The 21,154-nt window shown below is 42.3% G+C and overlaps 1 protein-coding gene across 1 annotated transcript in view; it reads left to right on the forward strand.

The window, feature by feature from the left end:
• mib1 (MIB E3 ubiquitin protein ligase 1) overlaps positions 1-21,154 on the forward strand; it is a 176,066-nt gene that overhangs the window by 133,897 nt on the left and 21,015 nt on the right. The window contains 3 exon segments of the mRNA XM_038809723.1: positions 1,663-1,795; positions 3,411-3,497; positions 3,897-4,058. Coding sequence (XP_038665651.1) covers positions 1,663-1,795; positions 3,411-3,497; positions 3,897-4,058 — 382 coding nt within the window.

Raw genomic sequence — 21,154 nt, forward strand, 5'->3', positions numbered from 1 at the left:
ATTTAAACTGAATAAATCGAGCTACAGTTCAGATTTATTTATGACTAATGAATTAAGCGAAACAGTATTGAAAATTGGCAAGTAACGACCTTTCAGAAATGTATTCATACTGCATTTTCAATTAGTCATTAGTTTAAATAGCTGTATTTTGTACAATGATTTGAGGGGGGGGGGGGGAAATAGTGCGGACTCCACACACACACACACACAGTCACCTGAGGCCGGAATTGAACCCGGGACTCTGGAGTTGTGAGGTAGCTGTGCTAGCCACCGTGCCGCCTATCTATTGATTAAGTTTTTGTGTTATTTTCATCCCTTTGCATATTTTGTAAAATAGTAATGATTCTATGAAAATGATAAACTTAACAAATTTTTGTTAAGTCCATTTCTGTGACAGATGACCGACCAACTCAGCGTTGGTCCCATGCTGTAGATGGCACATTAGAGAATTTTGTCTTTTTCGGGAAGGATGTGTTTAAGTAATTCTGATTAAGTAAGAAATGCAAATGAGTAACCAGATTTATATATATATATGTTGTTAGGTTCTGCAGTATCTGGAAAGTGAATTTTCTCTTGTTTTTACTTTGGTCACTTTTTCTCTGTCACCGTCTATTTTTCCACTTGGACTGTGTGTGATAGCAGACTGTGCAGTCATAGAAAGTGTAATGATATGTATATTAACTGGTATGTAAAGAGTTAACAAGTTAATGATAATGCTTCTTACCACTAGAGTGAACCACCGAACAGTCATATATATATATATATATATATATATATATAATGTGACTGGGGATTCTGGAAGTTACAAGTTAAGAGAGAGCTGGATAAGATAGTGAGGCATGAGAGAGAGAGCAGTTGTACTTGAGAAAGTCTTCATAGTTTCATAGAAAAACCTTCTGCTTGAGGAATGTGAATGAATCTTAGTTAGTAGTGTAATAAATTTATTGTTTTATTTGTTAACAAAGCTTTGTGTTTATTCAACACTACGCATCTGAGCCATCCAGGTAAAGCAAAATAGAGAACACAACAGAAAGGTGTCACAGATGAGCCAAAATTTGTTCTTATAACACTGACATGCACATCCTAGGCAAGTTTATAGAACCATAGGAGTTGACAGCCCTAAAGGAGGCATTTGACTACCTGTGTCAATTCTTTGTTCCAGCTGCCTCCCACTTTTTTGTTTTCCTCCTGGAGGCCAGTACATTTGTCTACTTCAAATGTCTATCCTCTTTTCCTTCAAAATATGCAGTGGTCTCTGCACCAGTTGTTCTCCATGGTAAAGTATTCTATCCTTCAACAACTTTGGCTGAAAGATCCATGAGTTCTGATGCCGATTGTAGCTCGCGAACTGCTTAGATCAGCTAATTCAGTGCGTACTGGAAATCTAGAATTTTCCTCATCTGTATACTGCTCAATGGATAAACTCATTGAATTATCAAGCGACTGAAGTTGAATCTAATTCTTTATTGAATTATCAAGTGACTGAAGTTGAATACAATTCTTTATTGATGTCCTCACTTGGGCTTGCTGAGTTTTGGCTTTTTCACAAATTGGAAAATGGCAAGTGGTTGAAAATACATTGAGATTTTATGGCAATAGAATGCAAGGAGAAAAAGGACGACTGGAATTTTACACTTCATTTGATTTTCTTTTTTACTTCAGTGCCATGCGTGTGCTGCTTTCCAAACTCCCACGGCCGTGGATTGTGGATGAGAAAAAGGATGATGGATATACTGCTCTGCATTTAGCAGCACTTAACAATCACGTTGAAGTGGCAGAATTACTTGTGCATCAGGTATGAACTTGCCTTAGAATTTGTGGGAAAGGCCACAACAACTTAATGAGGGCAAATGTATTACCTGTAGATTCCGAAAGTTATTGAAGCAGTAGATTAGAAAACAGTTGAGAGCCTTATGGCATCAGGGTAGGGTGAAATGTTAATCTGTGGAAAATATTACAAATTATCAAGCCTGGTGCAGGTTCATCTGTTCAGTGGCAGATGGTGTTTGTGCAAATGGTAGTTAGAGTCTGGGGGAGCTTCTTGAAATGTGGGGCTGAAGATGAGTTGTTGACGGATTGTTACTGCACGAGTCAGGTGAAAGGGTTAGTTTAGATCTTTTTGCAGAAATATTGGTCTGTGATGCTGCTTGCTGTGTTGACCTTGCAGCAGCTTCTCTGGAGTCCTAATAAAAGCAAATTACTGCAGATGCTGGAATCTGAAATGAAAGAGAAAATGCTGGAAAATCTCAGCAGGTCTGGCAGCATCTGTCGGGAGAGAAAAGAGCTAACGTTTCGAGTCCGATGACTCTTTGTCAAAGCTGAGTCAACTTTGACAAAGAGTCATTGAACTTGAAACGTTAGCTCTTTTCTCTCCCTACAGATGCTGCCAGACCTGCTGAGATTTTCCAGCATTTTCTCTTTCGTTTCTCTTGAGTCCTCTTGTTCTCAGGACTGTTCTACCAATAATGGCCTCTTTACTGCTGCTTGTTTCGTGTCTTTTTCCTTTTGCAATAACAGATTTTGCAGAATGCAGTAGATAACTTTGATAAGACTTGATGTGGTTGATGTGGAGGAATTGAATTTTATCCAGGTATCTGAATCAGTCGCCCCAGTATTACTGTACAGATGGGCAGGAAATAAGGGGACAGTGTGGTCCATTTGAGGGGGGCAGGTTAAAATTGCCCCCACTATTCATCAAAGCAAGTGGCTTTCTCTATTTCTACCTTGATGCTCCAATGGCCATTATTACTTTCCAATTAGGACTTGTGGCTGTCATCAATCATGACAGTCATGGGTAGCACCTGTACCCTACTAGCCATCCTTGTACATGCTGCTCTTGGTCAAAATGTGTGAGGATGTGGAGTGACTCTGAATGAACAAATTCTGACAGCTACCATGGCATCATATGTAATTCATAGAGGATGGTTACATACCAGCCACCCATTGATTGGTACCCCTTCCTGTTCAGAAAAAGTGCTGGTTGTTCTAGCAGTGCTCTTTAGCGTTAAAAACCTGGCAATTGTTGCAAATCACATTCCTCTGTTTTGTTGGCTGGTGATTTCTAAGGTTACCATAATGTCTTGGTTATTTATAGATCTAGTGATTAGAAAAGTTTATTGAAAATTTACTGCTGCACATGTAGTGATCAATAAAAAACATCAGATGGATGTTGCATTAGAAGCTTACAATATTCCATGATCTGTAAAACGTTAAACATATATTCAAGAAATAAGAGTAACATTTGGTTACTTTAGTATAAATTAGAAAATTGGGATTATCACCAAATAATTATTTACTTTTGCTACATCAATAACAACTCAAAATATGTAAATATGAATGGGACAATTGGATATCAGGGAATTGGCTGAAACGCCACAAACGTTTAAATATTTGATGCATTTGTATCTTAGGGCAGTGCTAACCTGGATATCCAGAACGTAAACCAACAAACTGCATTGCATCTCGCTGTTGAACGCCAACACACTCAAATTGTTCGGGTAAGATGATCTAAATAAATGTAAAATTATCCATCTAAAATGTGAGAGATGGAGAGTTAATGGAAAGTGACTGTTGAGGGAAATGATCAGTATTTTGAAAAACAAAAGACAAGTTAAGAGGCCCAGTGTGCCCTGCTGCTGCTGCTTTCCTGGCTCTAACCGTGTCATTGCACTATAATCTGCCACACAGGTCAGCTGCAATACAATTTCTAGGGAATTTTTACTTGTCTGACTGCTTTATACCTTGCAGCAATTTGTTAATTCAATTATAATATGACTAAAAGCTGGGTTTAAAAAATCAATGAGTTTTGATTATCAGAACTAATATTCATCCATTTGAAAACAAGCTGTCCATCATGAGGAAAGGCTATAATCACTTGAACTCTAATCTTTTTTAAGCTACTGGTTCGTGCTGGTGCAAAATTGGACATCCAGGATAAAGATGGAGATACACCTCTCCATGAAGCCCTGCGACACCACACCTTATGTCAGCTTCGTCAACTACAAGATATGCAGGATGTGGGAAAAGTAGATAGTGGCTGGGAGCCCTCCAAGAACACAGTAAGTACATTATTTTCCGTAGTTCATAGTTGCATAATACAATGTTGCATCTCAATTGTCTATTTATTTATGTATATATATCTATATGTATATATGGTATTTGTAGCAGTCAATTCTTTAAAATAAGGCAAGTTCCAACAGATTGAATATTAAGAAAAGAACATGGCCATTTTTAGTTATATTAGCACAGTGGGCTAAACCGCTGGCTTGTAATGCAGAACAATGCCAGCAGCGCGGGTTCAATTCCCATATCAGCCTCCCCGAACAGGTGCCGGAATGTGGCGACTGGGGTCTTTTCACAGTAACTTCATTGAAGCCTACTTGTGGCAATAAGCGATTATTGTTATATAAAATATGTCCAGTTTACTTGCTCTTTCAAAATATTGTGCTAAAGAATATCTTGATGTAATCACATTTGAATATGATGTGATTTAGTACCTATTACATTCTTGATACCATGGGGCAGCAGGGTAGCATGGTGGTTAGCGTCAATGCTTCACAGCTCCAGGGTCCCAGGTTCGATTCCCGGCTGGGTCACTGTCTGTGTGGAGTCTGCACGTCTTCCCCGTGTGTGCGTGGGTTTCCTCCGGGTGCTCCGGTTTCCTCCCACAGTCCAAAGATGTGCGGGTTAGGTGGATTGGCCATGCTAAATGGCCCGTAGTGTCCTAAAAAGTAAGGTTAAGGGGGGGTTGTTGGGTTAGGGGTATAGGGTGGATACGTGGGTTTGAGTAGGGTGATCATTGCTCGGCACAACATTGAGGGCCGAAGGGCCTGTTCTGTGCTGTACTGTTCTATGTTCTATGTTCTATTACTATTTGGAAACGGTGGCTAGAGTTGTTTGCTCTTGATTTGTCTTTTATTTCCCCCCTCATGCCTCCAAAATATGCTGATAAACTTGTCTGGTTAGTAGATTACATTAAAATAGATATTCGGAGAACTTGTGAAGGAACTAATCTGGCATCACTTGTTGCGTTCACTGGAGGCATGTCGTATCCATAAGTTTAAAACAAAGGCTGTAATTGGTTTGGCATCTTCAGGAACCTTTTTTTTAATGAATATTAACAGGTTGCTAAAATGGCTACTGATGGTCAGGTGACTTTTGCAACTTCTTCCCCAAGTCTCTGGATAATGCCTGATTGAATAACCATGGGTGGGGACCACCTCCTTTCATGGATATACTAAGACAAAACCCATCTGTGGAATTTACACCTATTGTTTGTGGACTCATCCGAAACTCAAAATCTATAGACCTTGAGAGTCCTTGGCTCCAAACGTGATGCTCAACAAAATTAAGATGCAGAAGCCAGTTTATCATAAGTGGGTTTGAACAGACACCACTGCTCTCTCCCCCTCCTCTCTCTCTGCAGTCCCACCCTATCCACCCTCCATTGCATAGCAGGGACTTTTAGCTTCAAACCATTTTGGGTGGGCACAAACTTTTCACGTAACAAATTTAAAAAAAAAAAAATTATTTAATGGGATGTGGGCGCCATTGGTTAGGCCAGCAGTTTTGTTGGCCATCCCTAATTGCCTTCGAGAAGGTGGCGGTGAGCCACTACCTTGAATTGCTGCAATCCATGTGGTGTACACCCACAGTGCAGTTTGGGAGGGAATTCCACGAATTTGACCCAGCAAAGGAACTATTATCCCAAGAACCAGGGAGAAGCTCATCTGTAGATACTAACACCGGCTGCAAACCAGCAGTGGAACAAGGCAGTAATATATATGTCGTTAAAACCTGGAGACTGCAGTGTCTTTTTCAAGTCTTACCATGGTAGGATCCTGACCCCATGGTAAGAAAACTAAAAGTAGCCAAATTGTCACCTGCTGAAATATCCATCTCTTTGAGGGAATCACCAACAATGCTGATATATCACTCCAGCTGTGAAGCCACCTGGACCCTTTTGGAGTGAAAATGCCTTTGACAACCCTGTAACGATTGCTGCTTTGTCAGACGAGCCAAACATGTGACTTATGAACTTGTTTGTAATTGTTAAAAGTGCACTATCTTTGAACAGTATCTTTCTCGACTGAGTGTGTGTGAATGAGGGATGAATAAATGATCATCTTTAATTTAACCCATGAAAAACTGCAGCTGATATTCAAAATTAAACACTTACTTGAGGGTTGTGAAACACGCATACCTTGTCTCAAACACACAGGGATTATGGACAGTGAAGGAAAGGAGCAAGGATTTGTTTCTCTCTCATCTCTGACCGTAACAGACTGCTATTATGAAAAAGATAGATTCACCTCTATGAATGTTCCATAAATATACATGCCATTTTGAGAGCAGAAGAGAACAAAACTGTTTTGTGGAAGCTAATCAAATGAACATGATTGGGCCTTGAATGTATGAGGGCATACAAGTGGACTACGTGCTGTGCATTGGAGGGATGGATCAAACGAGAAAGAAGGAGCTTAATTCATACAAAGCTTTGCTCAGACCACCACTGGAATACTATGTTCGCTCTGGTCACTACTCTGCAGAAAATGTATATTAACTTGGAGTACGGATTCATCCAGGACTTAATAGGGTTCAAATATAAGGACAGGTTGCATAAAGATGGTTTTTGTTCCTTTGAATAAGAATGGACAATGCTGGAAATACTCAGTATATCAAACATCATCCATGGAGTTCATGTTTCAGGCGCTGATGACCTTTCATCAGATTTGGGAAAATGTTACAAATGATGTAGGTTTTAAGCAAATGAAGGGTGGGTGTAAAGAGAACAAAAAGTGAAGGTCTCTGATGGGGTGGAAGACAGGACAGTTTAAACGACAAAAGAGTTGATGGTGCAGGCCAACAGGAGGGATACTGAAACAAGTGAAGAAACAAAAGATGTGTCTGGATAGAACATAGAACATACAATGCAGAAGGAGGCCATTCTGCACCGACCCACTTAAGCCCTCACTTCCACCCTATCCCCGTAATCCAATAACCCCTCCTAACCCTTTTGGTCACTAAGGGCAATTTATCATGGCCAATCCACCTAACCTGCACGTCTTTGAACAGATCATGCACCCTGCACGTACATTTGAAAAAGGTGTGAATGACAGAATGGTGAACAGCTGATGTTCAAAGGAAAAACCAGAGTAAAACAGAAACTTGCAAAGGGAAAGGAAACAAAATGGGAGCAGAGATTAAGGTATGAAATTGTTGAATTCAGTGAGCCCTGCAGGCTGTAGTAATCCAAATCGAAAGTTGGGCGTGCTGTCAAGGGTATGAATGCAATGTATGCTTTCTGTTGAGTTATCAGAAGTCGTATTAGAAAGTTCCATAAAGAAGACTTGGGAATCTGTATATAATTTCAAATAACATCCACCACCAAGATTTTGAGTTCTCTATTGCTTCCTATCCTTTGGCACCATTCCTACTTGCAATGGCATTTGGTAGATTATTATGAATACTTCTATTGTCTCTGCTTATGACAATGCTGTAGTCTAAGTATGGTTTTTCAAAGTGTGGGTTGCGGGCGAGTGTCAGGAGGGTCACTGAACAGTTGGTCATGACATTCCTCCAGTGGTCCCAATCATGGAAGGAGCACCGTCACTTAAAGTGAGAATGGCGGCCTCTACAGGCTTTTAAATGAGAATGAAATGAGGATGTGTGCAGTCTTTCCATCATAAGCAGCAGCAGTGAACAGATCACGGGCCCTGCACGTACATTTGATGTCAAACACTCTGTACATGCTTTTGCCGCCAAATCATGGAAGAGAGCTACTTCCATTTTCTAGCTGCCGGCAAGCAAGGCAGGACTGTGAAGATGGATCATTTTGTTACAAGGAAGAGACAGCCAGAGACAAAAATAGGCAGTGTATCTACTGACCAGGTTCTCACATCTGAATCTCCAGGAGAATCCATGGCAGGACAGAGTAGTGCTAGTGTTAGCTCTGTACAGAGCTCCAGGGCCTCTGGTCTCAGTTAGCCTACAAAGAAGAAACTTGGTTAACCGCCTACAGAGAAGAAACTTAATAAGGAACAAAACAGTATAAAGATGATTTCTTGAGATATTTTTTCATTTGTGCCAATGCAAATAAGAATGCAAAGCCCGTGTATGTTATATGCAGGGAAATACTGGCAAATGAGAGAAGTTTTAGATTTTGAAAGAGAAGTCGTGGATGAAAAATTATTTTTGATCTGATTTTGATTTGATTTATTGTCACATGTATTAGTATACAATGAAAAGTATTGTTTCTTGCATGCTGTACAAACAATACATATCATACATAGGGAAGGAAGGAGGGACTACAGAATATAATGTTATAGTTATAGCAAGGTGTATAGAAAAGATCAACTTAATATGAGGTAGGTCCATTCAAAATCTGATGGTAGTAGGGACGAAGCTGTTCTTGAGTCGGTTGGTACGTGACCTGAAACTTTGGTATCTTTTCCTGACGGAAGAAGATGGAAGAGAGTATGTCCGGGGTGCGTGGGGTCCTTAATTATGCTGGCTACCTTTCCGAGGCAGCGGGAATTGTAGACAGAGTCGATGGATGGTAGGCTGGTTTGCATGATGGATTGGGCTACATTTACAATCTTTTGTAATTTCCTGCGGTCTTGGGCAGAGCAGGCTCCATACCAAGCTGACATGCCAAATTTCCTTAGTCTTCTGAGAAAGTAGAGTCGTTGGTGAGCTTTCTTCACTATAGTGTCGGCATGGGGGGACCAGGACAGGTTGTTGGTGATCTGGACACCTAAAAACTTGAAGCTCTCGAGCCTTTGTACTTCGTTCCAATTGCTGTAGACAGGGGCATGTTCTCCACTACGCTTCCTGAAGTCAATGACAATGTCCTTTGTTTTGTTGACATTGAGGAAGAGATTATTGTTGTCGCACCAGTTCACCAGATTCTCTATCTCATTCCTGTACTCTATCTCATCATTGTTTGAAATCTGACCCACTATTGTGGTGTCATGAGCAAATTTGAAAATCGAGTTGGAGGAGAATTTGGCACAGTCATAGGTGTACAAGGAGTATAGTAGGTGGCTGAGGACACAGCCTTGTGGGTCACCGGAGTTGAGGATGATTGTGGAGGAGGTGTTGTTTCCTATCCTTCCTGATTGTGGCCTGTGGGTTAGAAAGTTCAGGATCCAGTTGCAGAGGGAGGGGGCCTAGGCCAAGGCCACGGAGTTTGGAGATGAGTTTCGTCGGAATGATGGTGTTGAAGGCTGAGCTGTAGTCGATAAATAGGAGTCTGACATAGGTGTCTTTGTTATCTTGGTGTTCCAGGGTAGAGTGCAGGGTCATGGAGATGGCATCTGCTGTGGACCTGTTGCAGCGGTCGGCGAACTGTAGTGGATCATGGCAATCGGGAGGCTGGAGTTGATTCGTGCCATGACAATGGACGATACTCATTAAGGCACACTGCTTGGCTTTTATTTGGTACAGGGATGATGGTCATCTTCTTGAAGCAGATAGGGACCTCAGATTGTTGTAAAGAGAGGTTGAAGATGTCTGCAAATACCCCTGCCAGCTGATCCGTGCAAGACCTGAGTGCCCATCTGGGTACCCCATCCGGGCCAGTGGCTTTCCGAGGGTTGACCTTCAAGAAGGCTGCTCTAACGTCTGCAACGGTGATCTCAGATAGAAGTTCATCCGAGGCTTCTGGGGTGAAGGGCTTGCTCTCGCTGACCTCTTGTTCAAAGCATGCATAGAATGTGTTGAGCTCAACAGGGAGGGGTGCGTTGGAGCCGTTGATTTTACATGCCTTCATCTTGTAGCCCGTTATATCTTGCAGACCTTGTCATAGTTGGTGGCGGTCCATGTGGGACTCGAGCTTGGTCCGGTACTGTCTTTTGGCAACTTTGATTGGTCTCCTTAGATCATATCTGGCTTTCCTGTATAGGTCTGGGTCGCCTGACTTGAACGTCTCAGACCTAGACTTCAGCAAGCAGTGGATATCCCTGTTCATCCAGGGTTTCCGGTTGGGAAACACGCGGATTTGTTTCTTTGGCACACAGTCTTCTACACACTTAGTAATGAAGTCAGTTACTGTAGTGGCGTACTCGTTCAGGCTGGTCGCAGAATTTTTAAATACTGACCAGTCCACTAACTCTAAGCAGTGAGTTTTGAGTTTGAGACCCCAGAGTCAGTTATTAACTTACACATGTCTCCAAATGAAAAGACTAAGCTGCTGTACCTGACCTGTGATCGCACATTAAAAGCACACCAACAGCCCATGAGGCTGTCAGCATTCTGGTGTAGTACCTCCCAGGCGTATCCAGTGCTGAGTTAAATTAGCATTTTGTTGCTACTGCCCTTCACAATCACGTACATGTGCGAGTTTGGATTTTCCCGTCTCACAAAAATGAAGACAGCACAAAGGAACTGGCTGAAGTCTGCAACTGATATGTACATTGCTATCACCTCCTGTGAACCTGAGTGGAGTGAGAACGTGAGGACCAAGCAGGCTCCACTTTTGCATTAAAGGTAAGCGAATGTGGCATGGATCACGAAGGGTGGCCAGTGTGGGCCGCAAAGGTGACCGGTTGGCAAAAGTGTGTCGGGGAAGGGAAGAAGTTTTAAAAGCTGGTCTTAACCCATGGAAATTAGAATTTTCCTCGACCTTCTGACAGTCTTGGAGGCAAAATGAGAGAAACATATGTTAAGAATTTTCTGATTTTAAATGACTTTATTCCTCTGGTAAAGCATTGTGGAAATCTTATTGCACGCTTTTTCTTTTGGATTCAGAATGTTACCATGAATGTTTAAAGTTGTAATTGCTCGATTTGGTGCAGGAAACTCGAGAAGCTTGTTACTTGTCATTGTTCATTATGTTTTCTATTGCCGTTTTGTTGGAATTCAGACAGTCATGAAACAAACCAATGTAAATAAAACTTGCATCTCAGTTTTGATAATGAGTCTGTTGTGATTGACCCAGACTGTGCATCCACAGAACAGTGGTGGAACAAGGATCAGGATGGTGGGTGAGAAAGCACACAGCTGCTGCATCTCCATGTTGGCATAAATCCAAAATAGCAGGCGCAGTGAAGGAGGATTATAGAGTCTCCTAAATTATGTTTAAAGGCCTAAAATGATAAAAAGCTTTGATAAGTACATTTCCTCTTTGTAATGTACTTATTAGTGAATGAATTACATCACTAGGAAAAATAGTTTTTGGAGCCATTTGCCAAAATGTACATGTGTTTGAAGAAAATCATAGTTTCACAATGATGTCAACTTTCTAAAGAGTTTTAATATTACTGAAAAAATGACTCCATTTTTGTTTCATTGAAATTTTACATTTTTATTTCTGATTTCTTACTTTTTTTCTTTTGTTACCATCTTCAAGAAACACAATTTTTCAGTTTCTTTGCAATCATAACAACTGCAAACTAAATAATTTTTCAAGAGGTTTGAACTCTCAATGTTTCAGCAACTGATTGTAAGTGCGACACATATTACAGATTCTCCAGTCGCTTTGATGAATTGACTTCAGCAAGGAGACCAATTGTGCACCACCCTGGTTTGTGTCGTCTCATATGTGAGAACTCAGAGGGTTGAATGAAGATGTGTTTGCTTGTCCTTTAGGGAGCTGACTGTTCTCGATACTTGTCCACTTGGATCTTTCTAGGTTCCCCCCATGTTGTAGTGTCCAACTTACAGCTTCTAAGATTGGTTTTCAAAATACTTTGTATTTGAGTGTGGGACATCCTGTGGTGTGGGTTCCTGTGCTCAGCTGGCTGTAGAATACCACCTTTGGTAAGTATGAATTCTCTATGCGAACCACATAGCCAACCCAGTGAAACTGAGCTCTGGTGAATATGCTGTCAATATCTGGTATGCAGCACCTTGCAAGAACTTTGTTTGAGATTTTGTCCTGCCACTCTGTCGCAGGTTGATCTGAAGCAATGGAGGTGGGATGAATCCAATTGCTTTATGTGATGCTGGTAGGTTAACTGCACCTCATAGCCATAGGGAATGATCTGACAACCATTGACTGATGGACTGTGATCTTTATTTTGAATCAAGCTCCATGTTGTCTCCAAATGCTGTGGGTGAGCGTGCCAAATACTGAGCTAGCTTTTGTCAAGTGATGGACAATTTCATTGTTGGTAGGATACTCTCAAGATAGCAGAATTTATGAACTGTGCTGAGGGGTGTATTTTATGTTTGGTGTCTTGAAATCTTTGATCAAGAGCAGCTTGGTACAAGATCTCCATCTCTTGCAGATTTATTGTGGAGCTCTACTGTTCTGAGGCTTGGGCAAAGCAGAGAACAAGTAGGTTGTCTTCTGGAGTGTGTGCTACAAAAGCACAGCATTGGCAAACTGGAGTTCATTTAGCTGTTCTGTGACCTATAAGTGAGGCCTTTGCAGATTGAAGAAGTTGCTGTCTGTCCTGAACTGAATATTTACTTCGATGCCAAGATGTTTTAGTGCATATGTGAGAATGGCTTAAAAGTAGAAGCATAACTGGAATGATTACGCAGCCTTTATTCGTGCTGTTGGAGACAGGAAAGGCATCTGATATGGTACACTGACCATCTTGAAATGTGCAGATGATCCAAATCATCTTTTCAGGGCAACCATATTTGTGCAACACTTTCCACCGCCCTTCATGGTTTTCTGTGTTGAAGGCCATGGTCAGGTAGACTATATAGAGGCTCTTGTTCTGTTTGTGGGACTTTTCTTGAATTTGATGCGACTGGATGTGGCAGGACTGCAAAGCTTGAATCTGATTCTTTGGTTGTGGATTTGCTTAGCTCTGCTTCTCGCATGGTGTTTACTCTTGTTTGGCACACAGGTAGTCCTGAGTTGCAGGTTCATCAGGTTAACATCTTTTTTTGTTCCATTTTTCGGTATGCTTGGGGCTGCTCATAGCATCTCCACCTGCCCACTTAATTGAAGCAAGGTTGATCCCTTGGCTTGCAGGTAATGGCAATGTGGGCATATGCCAGCCCATGAGGTTATGGATTGTGGTTAAGTAAAATTCTGCTGCTGCTGATGGCCCACAATGCCTCATGGATGCCTAGTCTTGAGGTGCTAGATCTGTTCGAAATCTATCCCATTTAACACGGTGGCAGTGACATACAACACAAGATGAGGTATCCTCAATGCAAAGATGGTACTTTGTCTCTACCAGGGCTGTGCTGTGGTCAGTCCTACCAATACTGTCATAGACAGATGCATCTGCAGCAGACAGATTGGTACGGGTGAGGTCAAGTAGGTTTTTCTCTCTTGTTGGGCATAGTTATTGCAGGAGGGCAGCATGGTGGCACAGTGATTAGCACTACTGCCTCATAGCACCAGGGACCCAGGTTCATTTCCGGCCTTGGGTAATTGTGTAGAGTTTGCACATTCTCTCAGTGTCTGCGTGGGTGTCCTCCGGGTGCTCCGATTTCCTCCCACAGTCCAGAGGAGGGCCATGCTAAATTGGCCCTTAGTGGGCGGCACGGTGGCGCAGTGGTTAGCACTGCTGCCTCACAGCTCTGAGGATCAGGGGTGTTCGCTCCGAGTCACTGTCCATGTGGAGTTTGCACATTCTCCCCATGTCTGCTTGAGTCTCACTCCCACAACCCAAAGATGTGTAGGGTAGGCAAATTGGCCATGCTAAATTGCCCCTTCATTAGAAAAAAATGAATTGGGCATTCTAAATTAAGAAAAAAAATATTTTTTTTTTAAATGAAAAAATACCCCTTAGTGTGCAGAAGTTTAGGTGGGTTTCTTGGGGATAGATGGGGAAGTGGGCCGAGGTAGGGTGCTCTTTCAGAGTGCAGACTCAATGGGCCAAATGGCCGCCTCCTGTTATGTAGGGATTCTATGATTGCTGCTTAAGTACCACATGCTAGCACGGTTGATAACACCATCCACCACTTTTCTGATGATAGGGAATAGACTGATGGCAGTGATTGGCTGTGTTGGCTTGGCCCTGCTTTTTGTAGATAGGACATACACGGTCCTATCGGGCAGCATGGTAGCACAAGTGGATAGCACTGTAGCTTCACAGCGCCAGGGTCCCAGGTTTGATTACCGCTGGGTCACTGTCTGTGTGGAGTCTGCACGTTCTCCCCGTGTCTGTGAGTTTCCTCCGGATGCTCCAGTTCCTCCCACAGTCCAAAGACGTGCAGGTTCAGTGGATTGGCCATGCTAAATTGCCCTTAGTGTCCAAAAAGGTTAGGAGGGGTTATTAGGTTACGGGGATAGGGTGGAAGTGAGGGCTTTAGTGGGTCGCCCAGACTCGATGGGCCGAATGGCCTCCTTCTGCACTGTATGTTCTATACCTGGGCATTTTTGCAAATTGTCAGGTAGTTGCCAGCATTGTAGTTGCACTGGAACAGTTTGGCTAGGAGTGTGGCTTGTTCTGGAGCACAGGTCTTGAATAATAAAGCTGGGATATAATCAGTTGGATAGTTTCTGTTGCACCCATTACACTCAGCCATTTCTTGCTATCACAAAGAGTGAATCAAATTAGCTGAAGGCCATGATGCTGTGGACCTTGGAAGGAGGCCGGAATGAACCATTCATTTGGTACTTGTGTCGGGAGGTGTTTGCAAATGCTTCGGGCTTGTTTTTTTGCACTGATGTGCTGGGCTCTGCCATGGAATCATATTGGGAGATGTTTATTGAGCTTCTTCTTACCATTATTTGTTTCCAACCACCATTCATAACTGTATATGACAAGACATAAGATCTTATTTGGCCATTGTGGGATTGCTTCACTCTGCCTATAGCATGCTACATCCACTATTTAGCATGTTTGTAGTTCTGTCTTACAGTTTCACTAGATTTGGTACTTCAGAGCTTTATGGATGTCCAACTTTGAGCTGCTAGATCTGTTCTAAATAAATCCCATTTAGCATTGTGGTAGTGCCATGGAATACCATGGCAGCTGTCTTCAGTATGAAGACTGGAATCTGTCTCCTCAAGCATTGTGTGGTGATAACTCCAACCAATTATCATGGAAAGATACATTTGTGACAGGCGGATTGATGAGAACCAGGTTGAGTATGTTTCGCCCTTTTGTCGATCCTCTTGACATCTACCAACTCAGTAACCGATATGTTCATCAAAACTCGGCCAGCTCTGTCAATAATGGTACTACTGAGTTACTCTTTGTGATAGGCATTAAAGTTCCATGCAGAATATCTTCTGTGTCCTTGCCAGAGCCCCTCCAAATGGCAGTCATGATTGGGAAGTATTAATTTAGTAGCTGAGGGAGGGTTATCAACAGGTAATCAATAGGAGGTTTCCTTGCCTGTGTTTGACCTAAGGCCAAGAGACTTGATGGGAACCAGAAATAATGTCGAAGACTCGTAGTAATACTCTGTCCCAACTGGATCATTGTCTTGCCACTTCTGGTGGGTCTGTCACCATCTAGACAGGACTTGCCGAAGGTTGGTGATGGAGGGGCCTGGAATGTTGGCTGTGTGGCTTAATTTGACGAGTATGTCATACATAGCGATTCAGATTCTTAAGGCACTGGGACCGGTTCTGGGGAAGGTGGAACCTGTACAAACTGATGGGTTGCACCCAGGCAAAGGTGGGGCCAATGTTCTTGGGGGCGTTTGCTAATTCTCTTTTGGGGGGGGGAGGGGGGGGGCATTTAAACTAGTGTGACGGGGGGAATGGGATCCTCGGAGTAGGATCAGATAGGTCAGATTCAGATCAGGAAAATGGAGGTCGAACATTAGCTAGTGATGTAGAAGATGTAGTGATAGACATGCAATTACAGGAGAACCAAAGTTTAAAAAGTGTTCAGCAAGGGAAATTGACAGGGTTAAACTATTTATACTTCAATGCAGTAATATTACAAACAATGAACATAGAACGATACAGCGCAGTACAGGCCCTTCGGCCCACGATGTTGCACCGACATGGGAAGTCAAAACTAAAGGCCATCTAACCTACACTATGCCCTTATCATCCATATGCTTATCCAATAAACTTTTAAATGCCCTCAATATTGGCGATTTCACTACTGTTGCAGGTAGGGCATTCCACGGCCTCACCACTCTTTGCGTAAAAAAACCTACCTCTGTAGATGTGTTAAGCGGCAGGCAGACACACGGTAGCAGGATGTCATTGCTATAATGGCAACCTGGCTAAAGGAGGGACAAAATTGGCAGCTCAATATCCCTGGTTATGGAGTTTTCAGAAAGGATAGAGTGGGTGATAAAAAGGAGGGGGATTCGCAGTAATGGTGAAATAATGAATTCCAGTTGTGAGAAGGGATGCTGGACTAAACAGCTCAATAAACGAGGCTTTATGGGTTGAGCTTAGAAATAAAAAGGGGCAGTCACAGTATTGGGAGTATATTAAGGACCCCCAAATAATGTCTGGGAGATGGAAGACTAAATGCATCAGCAAATTTTTGTCTGTAAGTACAAGAAGGCAATGATAGTAGGAGATTTTAACTATCCCAATACCAACTGTGAATCAAGCAATATATAGGGCACTAAGAGAAAAAATATTCATGCAGTGTGTCCAGGAAAATGTTTTTAACGAATTAGTGACAATCCCCAAGAGGAGATATAATCGTGGACCTAGTCTTGAGGAACAAAGAAGGGCAAGTGGGTGAAATGACAGTTGACGACCATATCAGGTATAGTGATCACAATTCAGTTCAATTTAGTATTACTATGGAAAGGGACAGAGATGAAGCAAGAGTAAAAGTTTTGAAATGCAGTGTAATGACTTAGACCAGGCTTTGAGATTGGCCAATTGGAATGTGAGTTCCCTGATTAGTGAGCCAATCAGGGAACCTCTTCTTTGGGCTGATTTAGCTCAGTGGGCCAGACAGCTGGTTTGTGATGCAGAACAAGATCAGCAGCGTGGGTTAAATTCCCGTACTAGCTTACCCGAACAGGCGCCGGAATGTGGCGACTAGGGGCTTTTCACAGTAACTTCATACTTGTGACAACAAAAGGTTATTATTATTTGTATATTACGGAGCGTCAGATCCTCTGCACTTCCAGTGAATGCAGTGGTTGTACTGCTGTTGGTTTTGTGAATAAAAGGGATTCTGGTGAAGGGACTTCTGTCTCCGTGGACTTATTACATGGGAGAAGGCAACTTTTGCAGGAATGAGAAGGGTCTTGGCTCAGGTGGACTGGGCAGCATTGCTGGAGGATACATCACTGGGAAATCAGTGGGAATAACTAACAAGTGAGATCCTAAATGTATACAGTAGACATGCCCACTCCAAATATAAGAGTCGTACTGCCAAATCTTGACCCCCCACCCCAGTTGTTTGGAAGAATACAGGTGAAGATCAACACAGAAAAATAAAGTGTACGATGGGCACTAAGAACTAAGCATCGTTGATAGTCTAGATGAGCATAGGAAGTGCAGGGACAAAGTAAATAAGGAATTCAAAGAGAGGGCATAAAAAAGGTGAGCAAATAAATGTTAAAGAAAACCCAAAGATGCTTTACCAATATATTAATGGAGGCGGTTGGGGGTGGGGGGCCATACCTGCTATGGGGAACTGCAACTCTGCGGGGTCTCACTTGCCCGATGCCAACCTCTACCTCGGTGACTGCCCTGTCTCCAGGCCCACCGATCAGGTCCAGTGCTCGTTGTTCTGCTGTGGTGAGGGACCACAGATCCGGCGGGCTCCCTCTGGTCTTTACCCTCTCCCGGCGGTTGTGGGCCGCCTTCTCGTGCAGGGGTCAGGGTACCGTGTTTTGACAGTCAGACGCATGCAACGCGGGGTGGGTAGCTTGTGTCCTTTGTAGCCAGGGCACCCAGCCATGGTATGAGTGCTGGCAGGTGGTGCAGGGTGGGAGCTCGGTTGCCCGCCTCTCCTCCACTGCGTCCAGCAGGGTCTCCCATTCAGCATCAGTGAATCAGAAAGCCGCTCCTCTTGCTGCCATCTTGTTGGCTGGAATGAGTGTGTATGGGGAGTGGTGTGCTAATGTGCGGCTGCTGCCTCTTGAGTGCCAATCCCAACCCCGTCGAAGCGGACACCGTTTTTCATTGGAATCTATCGTGTTCCACATAGCGCTGGTGCCAGCCCGGTAGATGAATTGCTTTGGAAATGGTGCCAATTTTGTTCTCGTGTAAATCCACTGATTCAATCCCAGTATCAACAGTTTGTTTCTGAAACGGAGAATCCCACCGCCTGTCTCTGGAGTATTATTACATTCTTCTGGATTGCAACTTCAGTAACACAATATGATACCTGCTGGTGAAATTGTGTTCCCTTGTGTAAACATTGTCATTTTCTTTTGATTTTTGAGACGTGTGTATTGCAGATTACCCAATGGGGCGAGTCTTCTGGAGTTGCTTAGAAGGAAGGGTAAGCTTGAAAATCTTGTACTGTGGCCAATGTCATTTGTGCACCAAGAGCTGTCTCTGGCCCATATGATTAATGCAGGTCACTGTGCAGCAACTGAATAAAATGTTGTAGCTGTTTTGGTAACTGAAGGAGGCAAAGTCAGATCTCTGAAATGGCCAGACACTTGAAGGGGTTTCTGAACATAGGCCCTTCGATCGTTTGGGTGCATCTGCATTTATTTGTCAATTGTGAAGTCACTTGTGTTTGAAATCCAGAAAGGAATACTCATCCTGATGGTGCAATATCAGGAGGGGCATGCAAAAATAGGAACTGTACAGCAAAACCAGCTAATTATACAGTACAAAATGTAGCAAGTTCACTGAATGTGTTTATAAAAAATCGAACTTATTTTCTTTGAAGAAACTGGTCTTGTCAGAGTCAGACAACTTAGTGTAGGAGTCTTTTTGTTGGTATTTAAATATTCAAATGGAGATGTGCAACTGGTTCCTGGGTGTTCCTGTTTGCCAACAAATCATTCACATGACATCCAATGCTATGAATCAGTCAGATGAGAAACATTTTTTTTCCAATCAACACCATTTGTGAGTCTTTACAGAATCGTGATTCAAATATCTGCCCTGAAACCTTCCAAGGCAACAGAAGTTTATTAATGGATTGGAGTGGATTTGTTTATTGTCAAGTATACTGAGGTACAGGGAAAAGTATTTTTCTGCAAGCAGCTCAACAGATCATTAAGTACATGAAAAGAAAATGAAATAAAAGAAAATACATAATAGGGCAACACAAGATACATCATGTAGATACATAAACACCGGCATCGGGTGAAGCATGCAGGGGTGTAGTGTTAATGAGGTCAGTCCATAAGAGGGTCGTTTAGGAGTCTGGTAAGATTGGGGAAGAAGCTGTCTTTGAGTCTGTTCGTGCGTATTCTCAGACTTTTGTATCTCCTGCCCGATGGAAGAAGTTGGAAGAGTGATAATCCGGGTGGGTGGCGTCTTTGATTATGAAGCCCGCTTTCGCCAGGCAGGGGGAGATGTAGATGGAGTCAATCGATGGGAGGCAGGTTCGTGTGATGGACTGGGCTGTGTTCACGACTCTCTGAAGTTTCTTGCGGTCTTGGGCCGAGCAGTTGCCATACCAAGCTGTGATGCAGCCAGATGGGATGCTTTCTATAGTGCATCTGTAAAAGTTGGTAAGAGTTAATGTGGGCATGCTGAATTTCCTTAGTTTCCTGAGGAAGTATAGGCGCTGTTGTGCTTCCTTGGTGGTAGTGTTGACGTGAGTGGATCAGGACAGATTTTTGGAGATGTGTACCCCGAGGAATTGCTAACCATCTCCAATGTTTAGATTGCCAAGTGTGAATGTATGACAAAAACAGTTGCTTCTTGTTTTGAACTAACTGTCATCAGGAGATATAAAAGCGTGCTCAATGTATGCTTGCAACGCTCATAAATCATTACATGTTCTTGATGCTTATGTGAATATAATCAGAAATGTGTGGTAGAATTAATCTGCCTCATAGAACAACCTCCAAAGCCAGAAAATATATTGGAAATACTCAGCAGACCTGGCAGCATCTGTGGAGAAAGAAACAGTTAACTCCATAAATGTATTTGCAAATGCTGATCTCTTTTCAAAACTGCGTGGGTTCATTTGTCTCTAAACAGTACCTTGGTGAATCATATTGATCAAAAAGCCCATGATACTATTTAAACAAGAGCAAAGAATCCTGGATTAGCTGACATTTCACAGTACCACCAAGAATAGATGAACTGTTTATTCATATTATTCATGTGATTGTTGTGTTTGAAAAATGACTTTTTGCCCCTATAAATTACTAGATATCAAATTAATTTGTCATAAGTGAAGAATTTTTAGAATATTTCTGAGACAAGTGATGAGATTCTACATAATTACAATCCTTGTCTTTGTTTCATTACTTTACATATGTACTAGTTGATCTCCTGAGGTGTTGACTGAGACACCAAAAACCAAGTGCAATTTGTAGGTCCAATCGGATTATAAGGTAGGGTATGTATTTACATCAGATGAAGATGAAAAGGAAAGAGAAGTGGTCCGGGGAAGATTGTGGGTGGGGAAAATTCTGTTGGTGGGGAGGAAGAATGGAAAAAGTACCTCCGTGAAATGTTTTCTACTTCTCTACTTTTCTGCTTTTTGCAAAAACAACTTTCCTTTGAAAAACAAAGAGGTCCTAAGTTTAAAAACAGTACATATGATCCAATATTTCAACTTTGAAGAGGTTTTTCTGTATTGCAAAATCAAATACAAAGTATTGTACTGACAAGCTTTCTCCATGACTGAATAGACACAAATTTATGCAAGTTTGTACCTGGATTACAATGCTATGGTCCAAAACATTATGATATTAATGTTAAGAAAACTTCTATCAGTTATAGATATACGAACATTTTCATGATGGCATTTTTGCCAGCACCAAGTTAATATTAGGAAGTATGTAAAGCATTTTAAAATGAAATATTGTGACCTACTTACTGTTTTTAATATACGATAGCTGTTTCATTAACAAGGCTGCAAATTTCTGATCCACTTTCTTTGTCTCTGCTTTGGGGTGGGATCAACTCTTGTTTTCATAGATTCATATCCAGCTAGTCCCACTCCCTTGCCTTTTCCGTATAGCTGTGTAAAATTTTTCCGTCAGATAATTATCCAATTCCCTTTTGAAAGCCAACATTGAATGTGCCTCCATGACTCGCTGCATAAAAATATTTTTCTACTTCTGGTGGCGGCGATGTGCTGAGCGAATGCACATCAGGTGGCTCTCCTCCCAATTGGACCCAATAGAGCGAATTTCTTTGGGTTTTGGCCCAAAAAGC

This window comes from Scyliorhinus canicula, chromosome 10 (genome assembly GCF_902713615.1).
Source record: "Scyliorhinus canicula chromosome 10, sScyCan1.1, whole genome shotgun sequence".
Classification (NCBI taxonomy): domain Eukaryota; kingdom Metazoa; phylum Chordata; class Chondrichthyes; order Carcharhiniformes; family Scyliorhinidae; genus Scyliorhinus; species Scyliorhinus canicula.